We start from the raw sequence: 12,501 nt of genomic DNA on the forward strand, positions 1-12,501 counted from the left end.
ACAATCTTTGGGCAAACCGGCTGATCGATGCTTTGATTGACAGCTTATACTTGAATTAGCTTCTGTATATGGAACAATTAATTAACAAGAACAATAAAAATGGGAGGAAAAATATTAAATGCAGTGGCAAGGCGGGGCTCGATATTGACACTGACACTCTTCTAAAAGAACAAGTGATTCCACTCACTGGCATAGTATACAGTGCAAACACGCTAAAGTTGTTTTTGGGTGTCATCATCGCCGTGACGATGGGCAATATGAACAAAAAGCAGCAACAGAAGAATCAAACCCAGGACAAGCACACATTTCCAAATACACTTGGAAAAACTAACTGAGAACTAACCAGCATTATGCCCTCTGCAAAGCATGCTGGGATTCATGTTGCACAAGTACAGAGTACAGTGAGTTCAGTATGCTGCAATATAACAAAACCTTTCACATTTCGCAAATGCTGTCTTCAGTAAATGATGAAGGCTGTCAATGCAGCTCTTGATCGGGAAGTTCTTAGCAGCACAGAGGCAGGTGTGATGATTCAGTACCTGTTGATTTCAGAGAGGAACGTGTACTTGGTCTGTGGCAAAGAGGAAGGGAGGGTGACCTGGCCGATAGCATCATAATCAGATGGCCAGGGGGTGTCCATGGAAATAAGTGGTGCAAGGGAATCTGGGAGTTAAGAAAAAATGCCCAAATTATACATTACTTTCATATTCTTATATCATGAAATTGAACTTAGCCAAATGTTAAACACTGAGCCCCCAAGGTTAATCATGGAGAGATTTTAGTTGCTTTAAATAAATGGAGAAGCCTACAAGGACAGTATTATTTGTGGGTTTGTTTTCCCTCAATTGAACAGCAGAGGGTGCTGTTGCTTGCCTTGGTGTTCAGACCCGATGACGATGGGAACCGAAGACCTGCTGAAGGGGCTTGCTCCAGCTCTGTTGAGACAGGCGACCCTGAAGCTGTACGCCACCCCCCTGGAGAGGTTACTGGCTAGGTAACAGCTGTCAGCAACGCCCACAGCCAGCTGCATCCACGCTCCACCTGCACATCCACATAGACAATGTCCACAAATTCTACGGCACTCTGCTGATCCTACAAAAAATTACTGCAAAGCTCTTGCATACAGACACCGAATGAGATCCTGTTGAAGGGAGAGCTGCTTTAGCGGTAGCCTTACCATCCCTGCTGTGCTGAATGGAGTAGGTAAGCTCGGCAATTGATTCTACAGGTCTCCAGACCAGCAGGAGTCCATCTGCATGAAGCTGGTAGACGTCAAGATTGGATGGACATGCAGGCAGCTCTGGACACAGACAGAGGCACAAAGAGTTTAGTATTAGCAATGCTCAACACACACTGAAACAGGTTGTCTATGAACATCCCTTATGAGCTACTGATTTTAGTATCGTTGTTTCAGAAGACCAAATTTTGGCTGCAAATCCTGTTAAAACACTGACCATGCAATATCCACGTGCGACTGAACATGAACACACCTGATTTTGACTAGCCGTAACTTGCTCTACCGGAATTATCTCCAACATCAAGGGCTTACCGGACACGATGAGGGTGCATGAGGTGGAGGCCTGACCCATTACATTGCTGGCCACACAGCGATAGCTACCCAGGTCATCTTCTTTGGCTGAAAAGATGGTCAGAGACAGAAGCTCCCTGTCTACAATAGCCAGCCTGACCTGGTTGTTACTCTTCAGCCTCCTTGCCTCTGGGTTAGAAAGGAAAACAGAGAATATATTTAAGGGAAGAAGTAAAATCAACAACAAGAGATAGAAGAACTAGCTGCTCTGTAGATCCATCCATTTTCCATCTCTCTGGAAGGATCTCATTAAGTGTAAATGGTACAGTGATCCACGATATTCATTTGCTGCTAGGTATGCATGCCTCTGGTGTTCATAAATACCTTGATCTCACCCAGCACCGAACTGCCTCATCAGTCGGTATCTCAATTAAAGTGCATCAATGCAAAATGAAGCCCGCGTTTTATGATAAGCTAAAGTTACTGCTTGGTTGTGACGCCCTTGGACTGGACACAAATACGCCTCTCTTAGGTCATCATGTCAGTTAAGTTCTAATTTACCAGCTGCCAGTGCCTCACAGAAGCCTTACCCTTATACCACTGTATGTCGGGGGCAGGGTGGCCTGTCATCCTGCACCTGAGCAGGACCTTCTGGCCTAAGGACACTGCCTGGTCTGTCAGCTCCTGGATGAATACCGGTTCTGAAAGAGAGGGTCTATTTTTGCACCGACTTGACTCCCTTCAAGCTACATTTTTGCAGGTATTTCTAAGTCACACCATCCGGACGGCGAACAATTATGATTCTGTAATGCTCAAGCCATTAGGCTCAATATTATCATTATTACACAAACTGGCAGATATTTTTTGAGAAACTTATACACTATTTTTGACAACACTTTACTTGACGGGGCACAAATAATACAGTATCATGCCATTACTTAACCACAAACTAAGTCTTAGTTAATAAGAATAATAACTGATTCTTCATTGATCTCCGGGGGGAAACTGTCTTGATGCCCCCTTAAACTTGCTCCTTTATTATTTTTGTTAAGTAAGTTGTCTGTGAAGGATAGCCACCTGCAGCAGAGCCCAGGGAGGTGGGGGTTAAGAGCCTTGCTCAAGAACTTCAGAAGTGCTGAATATGGGTTTGAGCCAGCAACCTTCAGATTACAGGTTTAGGTTTAGCTCACTGAGCCACATGTTTCATAATGATCTTGTGTTAATTCATCATTAATTAATTTGGTACACATGTTTTATCTCAAGCAGTGACTATATTTACTATATTTGTTAATTCTGCGAACCTTTGTAAACTACTGAAGTTAAATACCGATATCATGTTTATTCATCATTAATGAATCATGACGTATCTTTCATCTCAGGAAGTGACTATATTCGTTCATGATTTTGCACTTCAGTAGCAACCCAGTTATATTACTAAATATTTGTGCTCCGCCGAGTAACGTTTTACCCTGTTTTTGAGGTACTGGATGTGACATGCATGTTACTTTAAAAAAAAAAAAAAAATCTCCATAGATGATAACTTGAACCTTTGTTCCTCTTGAACCCAAGCAGTTTGAAAGAGAAGAGTCCAGACGACCTCTTTGTTGAAACTTGGGTATCAGTGTCCGCCTCTGCAGAACTTAGGAATACTGCTGCTTTTCAGGATGAGAAATGGATACAGGAATGCATACACAGTAATGAATAATAATAAGAAGAATGTTAAATATTTAGCAATTTCATTATTGAATCATAATAATATAATTCAATGCATTTAAGCATATGAATAAAGTCTGACGCTGATGTGGAGTTTTATAATAAATTACCTTCTCTTTTGTTGTCTTTATTGGATGGTTTACCCAGAACAGCTTTGGTCATGTTGGAAATGGACACTTTCACTTTCTTTGCAATAGAAAGGTCTTGGGTCCGGTTCTGCTCTTGCAGCTTGGACTCAGGCGTATCTCCATCGGAGGCTTGTCTCTTCACTACCTTCTCCAAAGGCGTGGATGACAGGTCTGTCCATGACTGCCTGCGGAAAAACCGTAGGAGCGCCAGCTTCCCCGATTTACCATGAAGTCCGTCTGCCTCAAGTGGTAAAATGGAATCTTGCGGCCACAATTCGTTTTCAGCATCTGCGTGAGACTCAGTGGGGACCCTAACTGGAGAATTCACTGGAAAATCACCATCACTGCTATCTAATTTCAATATGCTGACAAAATTCCCTGCTCGTCTAGGTGTTGCAAGTTGATGATTCCTCTCCAGATGGTGTGATACAAACTCATTTTTCTCAGGTTGTGTTTCCTTAGGGCTTGTGGGTAGGGAATACTGTCCCGAGCAGGTATGTGGCCCAGGTTCTTCAGAACTTAATAAGTTAGGTTCAAAAATGGATGTCTGTGAGCCAGCAAGAGCACCGCCTAAGTTCTCTTCAAGATGGTTAGAGAAGACTTCTTCGGCTGAATCAACTGCTCCATAGTCTGAACATGTCACTGTCTTAGGCACCAGGTATAATGACTGGGATCTTACAAAAGGCACATGGGGCTCTTGAGAATCCTTACAGATGGCTTCTTGATAGATATCTGCGTTTTCATTGTAATCTTCAGTTGCTTCCAATGGCTCCTCCAGCTCAGTTGGAGAATAATTTCGATCAGACACACAGCCATAAGGTTCCTCATACGAACAAGCGCTGTAAACCCTAACCGCAGCAAACTCTACTGGCTTTGAGATCCTGCTGTCCGACATAGCTTTGTGAATCTTAGGGAAGGCGGTTCTGGTCTCCGACTCAACAGTCTCCCGAGCCAGGAAGCACATTACGCTTCGCCTGGGCCTTTCGAAGGACTCAAGACCATGCTGGGATGTCGATAATTTTCCATCCTGAACCACCAAAACTGGAGTTTTGGATTCTATAAACGAGGGCTTTGCAGGAGATGGTTCCATTTCTATTAGCTGCCCGTTGCCTTCTTGAGGCTCTTCCTCTAGTCTTTCAGAAGAAAGGTCTCCTTCTCCCATTGCCGTAAAGAAACTTGTAGAAGCCATTTTGGGAAGGCTTTCAGCACAGGGAACCACACCGGTATCAGACTGCGATGGACCTATTTTGTTAACATTGTCTGTTGATCGAGGAGTATCTAATTCAACGCCTTCATCGACAAAAAGACAGTTGCCGAGGCTTTGCTTGACGTCGCTTGCAGCTGTAGTTTGACAGGCTGCCGAGGAACCATCAGCAGGCACTTCTGCTGGCTTCTCAGAGTCTCTATCCGAGATCTTTCCTTCACACTCGACGTCACACCTCTCTGCCATCCCCACTGTAAGCTCCGCAAACTCAGGCACGGAACAGGCTCTTGGTAGATGCTCCTCCGACGACTTTCCCTTCTTTTTCGTCCACCTGTTAGAATGAGAAAGTGTTTCTCCTTTTTCGAAGGGAGAGGATTTGCTTGACATAAAAGAGGGCGCCAGCGAGCTCAGACTCTGACTGCGGCACACATCGACCTCGGGGACGTCCTCCTCCGGCAATGGCTCATCCAGCCTACCGGACAGACTGCTGCATAGCCGCATCCTGGTCCTCGCATGCCTCTTGGTTAAAGTCTTCTGCCGCAGCAGTAAGCGACGGGCAGATAAGGGAGAGAGCTCCTCCGATCCCTCTGTGCTGGTGAAGAATGTGCTCTTGATGATACTTCCTCTGGGAATCCGTACACCAGGAGATGCCCTGTCCTGGCACTCTTTTGCTAGCTGAGTGTCACCTACGCCATACGTTTGGTCTGTAGTAGCTGCCAGTTTGGATGCATCAACAGCTGACATAAGGTCACTTACGATGCTTCGCTGTTCCATTGTAGCTCCTTTAGCTACAGAGTCCACTTCAGAATGACTTTCAGGTCTTTTCTCGGCTGTTTTCTGCTTGGAGATCTCTGGAGTCGAGCACCCAGCCTCCTTGCCTGGTCCCTTTTCTGCGTTACACTGGTGGCGTCCCAAAGAGGAGGACTCCCATTGGTCCAGCTCTTCATATTCCGAGGAGCTGCCACTAGCGGACAGGCTGCCGTGGTGACGGGAGACGGGCGCAGAAGCGTCCTGCTGTGGGGCCGCTAAGAGGTCCGTGATTGGCCTCAGCACGAGGATGGAACCGTAGCACGTGAGCGAGCGCTAGGGGGCGACAGAACACAACCTTAAAGTCACAAATAGTCACAACTTAGTCACAAATTATGCACAACATACTGCTGGTATCTTCAGGCAAAAAGGCAATATTTAAAACTATTTGATTTGTGATTTTTATTTTAGTGAACATTCTAATGCAAAGGAGTCTGCCAAGCCTGGGATTTGAACTGGCAACCATCTGACCACACACTACCACATTATATGCCAATTCTTACTATGAACTGAATGTTTATATACAAACTCACACGCCAACCCAAGTTACATCCGACAAACCAGTAAAGTGAAAATGGACCCAGACCCAAAACAGAAAAAAAAGTATATTAATGCACTGCACCCCATCCTTCAATTAAAATAAAGAGGGTGGTCCTAAATGGTAGGTGTTAATTACACACACGTATATTCTAAAGGTGCACAGTACCTGCCATTTACTCCGTGAAACAAAGAATTTCAAATTCTTTGTATTGATTTTTTTAGATTCATCATCTTCAGGCTGAACCTGAAAAGATACATAACCCTTTCAGCAACTGAGATCTTCTATACTTGTATGTATTTTATGGTTTTCCACACAAAAATGTCATAACTGCAAAATTAAAAGAATAGTATTTTAAACATAAACTACACATTGAACAATTAAATCGAAAATCCGAAATAACTGTTCCAAATTCCCCAAGTTCCAAATTCCCAAAAAAACAAGGTGAGATGGTCCCTTAAGGAATATCTTCATTTTCTGGTTATTCTACAGGAAACAGGAAGTCACCTTTACCTGGAACCACTCGTCCTGCAGGCACTCAGCAGCGCTGGGCCGCGCCCTGAGGGGACGGTCGTGAAAGTCACGTGACTTCCCAGTACCGTGGGAGCAACATTTGCACATGGATGTGATACCCGTCCACACAGCTGGGACAGGGTGACAAGGACAGAGTGACACTCACATAGGATCAGCCTGGAGCAGCCTCTGGAGGAAACGACACGCATTCTTGCTCCTACAGGTCAAACGGGGGGTGTCCCAATGCAGCCTGGCTTCTCGCACCTTCAGCAGGGTCGCCCGGTCGCTCTCCCCCGAAAACGGGCAATGAGCCGCAAGACTGCAGGGCACGTGGACCAGACCATTGCTTATTAGCATAAGTAACATTTTGCATTACTCTATAGATTACATTATTAGAATTCATTTACAAACGATAGATGACAAATACAGAAATATACGTGCAAATACAGGCAGATGTTTTAACGGTACAAAAGAAATTTCCAGCGATATGACTCACCATAGGTAAGAAACGGCACCGAATGACCTAACAGCGATGGCAAGACGATCGGGGGAAAAAAAACGAATAAATATCAAAGCGGTTTAATATAGCGATGAATCACTTTGTGGCGCTCATTATGTTTTTGTCTATTATTAATGTGCAAAAATGGTTCACAGAAAACATAGTGAAGCTATTCTCCTTATTACTCCCAATGATATTCATTTGTACGCCTACATTAGAATTACTGTCAGACATAAATATCGCAACAGCGCTGAACAAAACCTCTTCTGACCAGATATCAGTCGCCTTGGAAACAGGCTGCTGGCAGACGATTTCTGGCGCTACAAATTCCGGGGTCCCAAATTCACTGTACTGGGGTCCGTACAGGTCTATCTCCTGGGCAAATCCAAAATTGCATATCTTGACTTCCTCCGTCTTGGACAAGGCCATAACAATATTGTCAGGCTAAAAGGGAGGAAAAACATGCAGCCTGTCAAGATTTAAGACCACACAGTTCCTCATTTGTTTTTGTGGTAACACTTTACTTGACTGGGCACAAATAATACATTACAATGCAATTACTTGTGTATTAATTAACCATAAACTAAGTCTTAGTTACATTCTGCTCTTAAGGTAATTTATCATTCATGAATCACGGTGTATTTTTCATCCCAAGCAGTTACTACATTTGTTACTGTATCTTAAGTCTGTAAACCTTTGTGAACGACTAAAGGAATAAGTGAAGAATAACACAAGTACATCGTTGATGAATCATGATGCCTCTTCTATTTCAAGTAGGGACTATATTTGTTCACGAGTTGATCATAATTTGTACTTCAGTAGTCGCTGAGGTATTACTAAGTATTTGTGTCCCGTCAAGTAAAATAGTTACCTTTTTTGTCAAAAGATTAACACTTCAGGCTGTGATGGGACATCATGGAAGGAAAGAGGTAGGGGAAGCAGATATTACATACTTTAACATCCAGATGAAGAATGTTCATGCTGTGGATGTGATCAATCCCATCCAGGACCTGGAGGATATACATCTTCACCTGGAAATAAAAGGCAGGCCGCTTCTCTTACTCGCACGTAAAGCAGAGGAGCCTGTCATAAAGCAGCATTGCTTAAATTACAGGGCATGAAGACCAGAACCTACCTCCCTCTCTGTAACAGATCTCTTCGACAATAAGTGCTCGAGCAGCCCTCTCTCAGAGCAGCTAGCGGGGCTGGTAAAGGAGAATGTGGCACTGGAAGGAAAGTGTATGTGCCTGTCGACTCACAACAAGACTTTCTTTCTACGTACTTAGGAAATAAAGTGGTGTTAAAAGACCACATCCCGGCTTATGCAAATTCATTAAACAACCACCCATCCATTTTCTGTCATCGTCCTATTCAGGGTCGCGGGGGGTCCAGAGCTTTATGGGCGCAAGGCAGTGAACAAGCCAGGATTGGGGGGACCAACGCATGTCAGGGCACAGTCACTCACACATGCACACCTACAGGCACTTTGGTGAGTCCAGTTAACCTGGGTGGGGGGAACTGGGGAACCCACAGGAAACCCCATGACAACTCAGGGAGAGCATGTAGACTCCGCACATATGAGGCCATGGTTTAGACTGAAACCCAGGTCCCAGAGGTGTGAGGCAACAGTGCTAACCACTGCACCACCATGCCATCGCATTAAATAACTAAGCGAGTAGAATTTCCATCTTGGAGTTTTTTGGATGGTACGACCTAATAGAGACAACTGAGGATGAGGAGCAGATTACCGATGAAGATGGCATTGCAGGTATAATGGGACATTCTGCACAATCTAACAGCACCAGGTAACCAGCTAAGTATAATTAATATGGTTTTGAAAAGTCCATTTGTAAGAGGGAATTAAAAAAAGTAACGACTGAAAATATAACTTGAGAGAGATATTAAAAAGGCACCTTTACTCCTTAGCTGAGGCTATCAAGAAACACACTTAGAAAAATTACATTTTATTTACTCATCAAGTGCTTTTATCCAAAGCAATGAACATTTCTGTGAAGCATTTAAGGATTGAGGGCCTTGCATAGGGGCCGAAGCAAGGAATCCCTTTGGGATTCAAGCCGGCGATCTTCCGATCAGCTGAACACCACAGCGCCCCCTAGCTGTCTGAGCTATCGACTACACACAGGCGGTGTCAGGCAGATGGCTAGGTGGAGGATACAGCTCCGTGAGCAGGACGAGTGTGCGGTGGGTGCAGAACGAGTCTCGCAGGCAGGCCACCCGGGGGTGCGAGAGGCGGGAAAGCAGGCTCCTCTCCCTGAACGCCCGGGCCCGCCCCTCACCCCTCAGGGGCAGAAACTTGGCCGCGAAGCTCTCTCCGCTCTGCCTGTGGGTCGCCCGCTTCACCACCCCGAACGCACCCCTGCAGGGAGGAGGGAGGAGCTCACATATTCAGTAACCATAAGAAAAACACTCACTTTCACAAACAGGTGAGTATATCTGGAATTCCACTTTCCATCGAGCATGAGTTACGATCTGCTTTGGTTACCCAGAGTGGGAACCAGCACGGGCAGCAGGTACCTGCCTATCTCTTCATGGAGATCGTACTGGAATAGCAACTTTTGCTTCTCGCCTTCCTGGACCTTCTCCAGCTCCGTCATCCGAGTACCTGCGTGACGCAGTTATTACTGTCTCATCCCCAAAACTCCTGTGTCTATTACACCAACATCCTGGCCATAGCAGCAACATGGATGGTGTGACAGCTACAGTCAGTGCCGGTCAATCCACTGGGTGATGCTGATATGTGCCTAGGGTGCCATCACTCCTCTTCGCCAGGAGTATGTACCGCCAGGAGTATGTGCCGTCAGGAGTATGTGCCGTCAGGAGTATGTGCCGTCAGGAGTATGTACCGCCAGGAGTATGTACCGCCAGGAGTATGTACCTCCAGGAGTATGTACCACCAGGAGAATGTACCGCCAGGAGTATGTACTGTCAGGAGTATGTACCTCCAGGAGTATGTACCTCCAGGAGTATGTACCACCAGGAGAATGTACCGCCAGGAGTATGTACCGCCAGGAGTATGTACCGACAGGAGTATGTACCACCAGGAGTATGTACCGACAGGAGTATGTACCACCAGGAGTATGTACCGTCAGGAGTATGTACCGCCAGAAGTATGTACAGCAACTGAGACAAAGTGAACTACAGTGTTGAGGCTCCACATTGGCTTTCACTGCTATTGGCTGCAGCTACCTTTAAATTCACAAAGCTGACTCCATGTAATGACTAGATGTAGATAAATACTGCTCAGAAGGTACGAATCCAGACCAAGATTTTGCTTCAACCAACCAGTTTAGAGCTCTGTGACTGTGGCTCTTTATGCTGAACTGGTTGGTTGGAACAAAATCTTGGTCTGGATTTGTACCTTCTGGAAAGGAACTTTCCACCTCTAGTCCCCCACTATCTGAGACACTGGTGTCACCAGTTCTCTGCTTTTGCAATCCTCAACACTCATCCGCTCCCACTAAAAAGCATCATTGTGGTATCCATGATGATTTAGATATCAGAACAGTGCAATGATGGGTAAATGATGACATCACTTCCTCTTCCTGTCTCACCACTTCCTGAAATGGGCTGGGCTGTGCAGAACACCTCGTTCTCAGCGGTCCTGGGCAAGCAACTGGATGAGTCGTTGTTTATGTCACCGCTCTGGATCACAGGACAGCAGGGGCCGCCGTCTGCCGCTCCTGCGTGATCTTCGGCTGAGGAAAGTTCTCCACCCTGCGGTCACAAAGGAGAGAAACACACAATGTACCACAGTAACACACGGTAAGCTTCACGGATGTGCGTGATGTAGCTCAATAGATACACCAAGGTATAATCTTAACTCATACCACACGTTATAATGAAAGTACGATTCAAACAGTATTTCAGGTAAAGATTACTTTGTACAGTGAGGTGGGACGGTTAGTGATATGACTGTTAACAGAGGTCTGGTCACTACTCTGGGCTTGCAGGTCCACGATGGTCTCCTGACTGGCGCAAAGGCCTAGAAAGTCACAGAGAAACTGCATGATCCAGGAACCTTTGGAATCACAGCTTGTCACTAATCACATCATCTGAATGCCAATGACGTCCAGAAAAGACGACAGGATCTGCAAAGCTACACACACAACGAACATACACACCAGCAGGTGGTGCTGACTCCTCTCTAGTCACAGTAGAGACTAGTTTTTCTTTGATTTCAACACAAACTTCTCTTTTGACCTCCATGGCCGTGGTTCTGATGCTGTTAACGTCCGTTTTCTCTAGGGCAGAGTTGTCCCTGGACAGAAAATAAGACACGGTACCACTGTTAAAATACTGGCATTTACAGTTGACATTTCATTGCAGAATTTCATAGCCTCTTTAAATTGATGCAACGAAGTTTTATCTTCCATTACAGAAATGCATGGTTTCATAAAGGAAAACTTATGTGTAAAAGTTTATCTTTGTACGACGGAAGGTCAAGGCTGGGTTGGTCGAACCAGGGCAGGGGCTCTGAACAGACGGAATGGAAAACTCTCTTGCAGAAGGCTGTGGGGCTGAAGTCAATCTGGTACCACTTCTTCACTGGGATGCTCTCAGGGCTCACATCTGCAGGTGATTAAACATGGTTGTGGTTCATATGACCGGTAGCCCAGCATCTAACTCACCTCACTGGGGGACGTAGGACATGTTTATTGCTAATCTAGATATTCTGACACTAGTTGCCAAACATACTACATATATATTTTACTGAAATATTTAACGAAGTGTTTGTGGAGTACCAACCATGCAAAGGAGTACTGCTCGTGGAGACTTGGTCCATGAAGATTTCCTGAGCTTCAAGGCTACTCATAGTCTCATCCTCACTGGTGTCTTCTGGGGAGACTTGTGAGAAGTTCTCCGCCTTTGCCAGGCTGATTACAGACATACCTACAGACATGGGGAATCAGGGCGCAAAGAAAAATAACCCTAAACACCCACAAGGGAAATCCCCATGTTTAACCCTTATTCCATTTTCCACTTAAACACCATGTGACTGGATCAGCACTTCAATTACAACAGCTGTCGAATGTTGATTCCAACGCAAGGCTGCTTGCTTAAATTCCAGCACAGAAAAATATCAGGGCGTGTTCTAGGTCTATCCAGCACGAATCAGATAAACATTGTCTTGTCATCACCAGTTAGACCTTTTAAAGTGTCTCTGGCTTCTCCTGTGTTTCTCCAGACCAGGAGCTTAAGGTGCCTGGCATGTAAGACTGAACCTTGGCCCCTCCTCTGGCCAACGGTTCCAAAAAGCACATGGGCTTACAGCTTATTTTACAGAAAACATAGATCGCACTGAATAAAGCGTAAATGAAGACTAGCATTTCTAAAATTAGCAATTCGGATTCAGAAAGACACTTCTACTTATTGTCTTTTTGTGAAGACTTTCCTTAGGCTTCTAGGTAGGGATTATATTGAAGATCATATGATATGTAAGATCATATGGCACATATACTGAACCTTAAACCAGATAAAGTCCATTATTCAACAATCTGACATGCGGCAAAAACCAATCTGGCACGGTTCCTTATATCAAGAAGGGTATAC

General features: G+C 45.1%; 1 protein-coding gene across 50 annotated transcripts in view; it reads right to left on the reverse strand.

The window, feature by feature from the left end:
- Positions 1 to 12,501, reverse strand: part of LOC125740851 (obscurin-like) — a 96,760-nt gene that overhangs the window by 3,325 nt on the left and 80,934 nt on the right. For 49 of the 50 annotated variants that reach the window (XM_049012583.1, XM_049012606.1, XM_049012589.1 and 46 more), the window contains 21 exons: positions 11,698 to 11,841; positions 11,412 to 11,520; positions 11,073 to 11,209; positions 10,830 to 10,933; positions 10,503 to 10,665; positions 9,466 to 9,553; positions 9,107 to 9,307; positions 8,066 to 8,126; positions 7,884 to 7,961; positions 7,202 to 7,374; positions 6,928 to 6,954; positions 6,598 to 6,750; positions 6,432 to 6,477; positions 6,087 to 6,164; positions 3,352 to 5,656; positions 3,076 to 3,183; positions 2,119 to 2,229; positions 1,550 to 1,717; positions 1,178 to 1,300; positions 874 to 1,041; positions 540 to 663 (listed from right to left, as the gene is read on the reverse strand). In XM_049012583.1, the coding sequence (XP_048868540.1) occupies positions 540 to 663; positions 874 to 1,041; positions 1,178 to 1,300; positions 1,550 to 1,717; positions 2,119 to 2,229; positions 3,076 to 3,183; positions 3,352 to 5,656; positions 6,087 to 6,164; positions 6,432 to 6,477; positions 6,598 to 6,750; positions 6,928 to 6,954; positions 7,202 to 7,374; positions 7,884 to 7,961; positions 8,066 to 8,126; positions 9,107 to 9,307; positions 9,466 to 9,553; positions 10,503 to 10,665; positions 10,830 to 10,933; positions 11,073 to 11,209; positions 11,412 to 11,520; positions 11,698 to 11,841 (4,669 nt within the window). The remainder of the gene's footprint in view (positions 1 to 539; positions 664 to 873; positions 1,042 to 1,177; positions 1,301 to 1,549; positions 1,718 to 2,118; positions 2,230 to 3,075; positions 3,184 to 3,351; positions 5,657 to 6,086; positions 6,165 to 6,431; positions 6,478 to 6,597; positions 6,751 to 6,927; positions 6,955 to 7,201; positions 7,375 to 7,883; positions 7,962 to 8,065; positions 8,127 to 9,106; positions 9,308 to 9,465; positions 9,554 to 10,502; positions 10,666 to 10,829; positions 10,934 to 11,072; positions 11,210 to 11,411; positions 11,521 to 11,697; positions 11,842 to 12,501) is intronic. The other variant, XM_049012565.1, reaches the window with a different exon arrangement.

The sequence above is a fragment of the Brienomyrus brachyistius genome, chromosome 4 (assembly GCF_023856365.1).
Source record: "Brienomyrus brachyistius isolate T26 chromosome 4, BBRACH_0.4, whole genome shotgun sequence".
NCBI lineage: Eukaryota > Metazoa > Chordata > Actinopteri > Osteoglossiformes > Mormyridae > Brienomyrus > Brienomyrus brachyistius.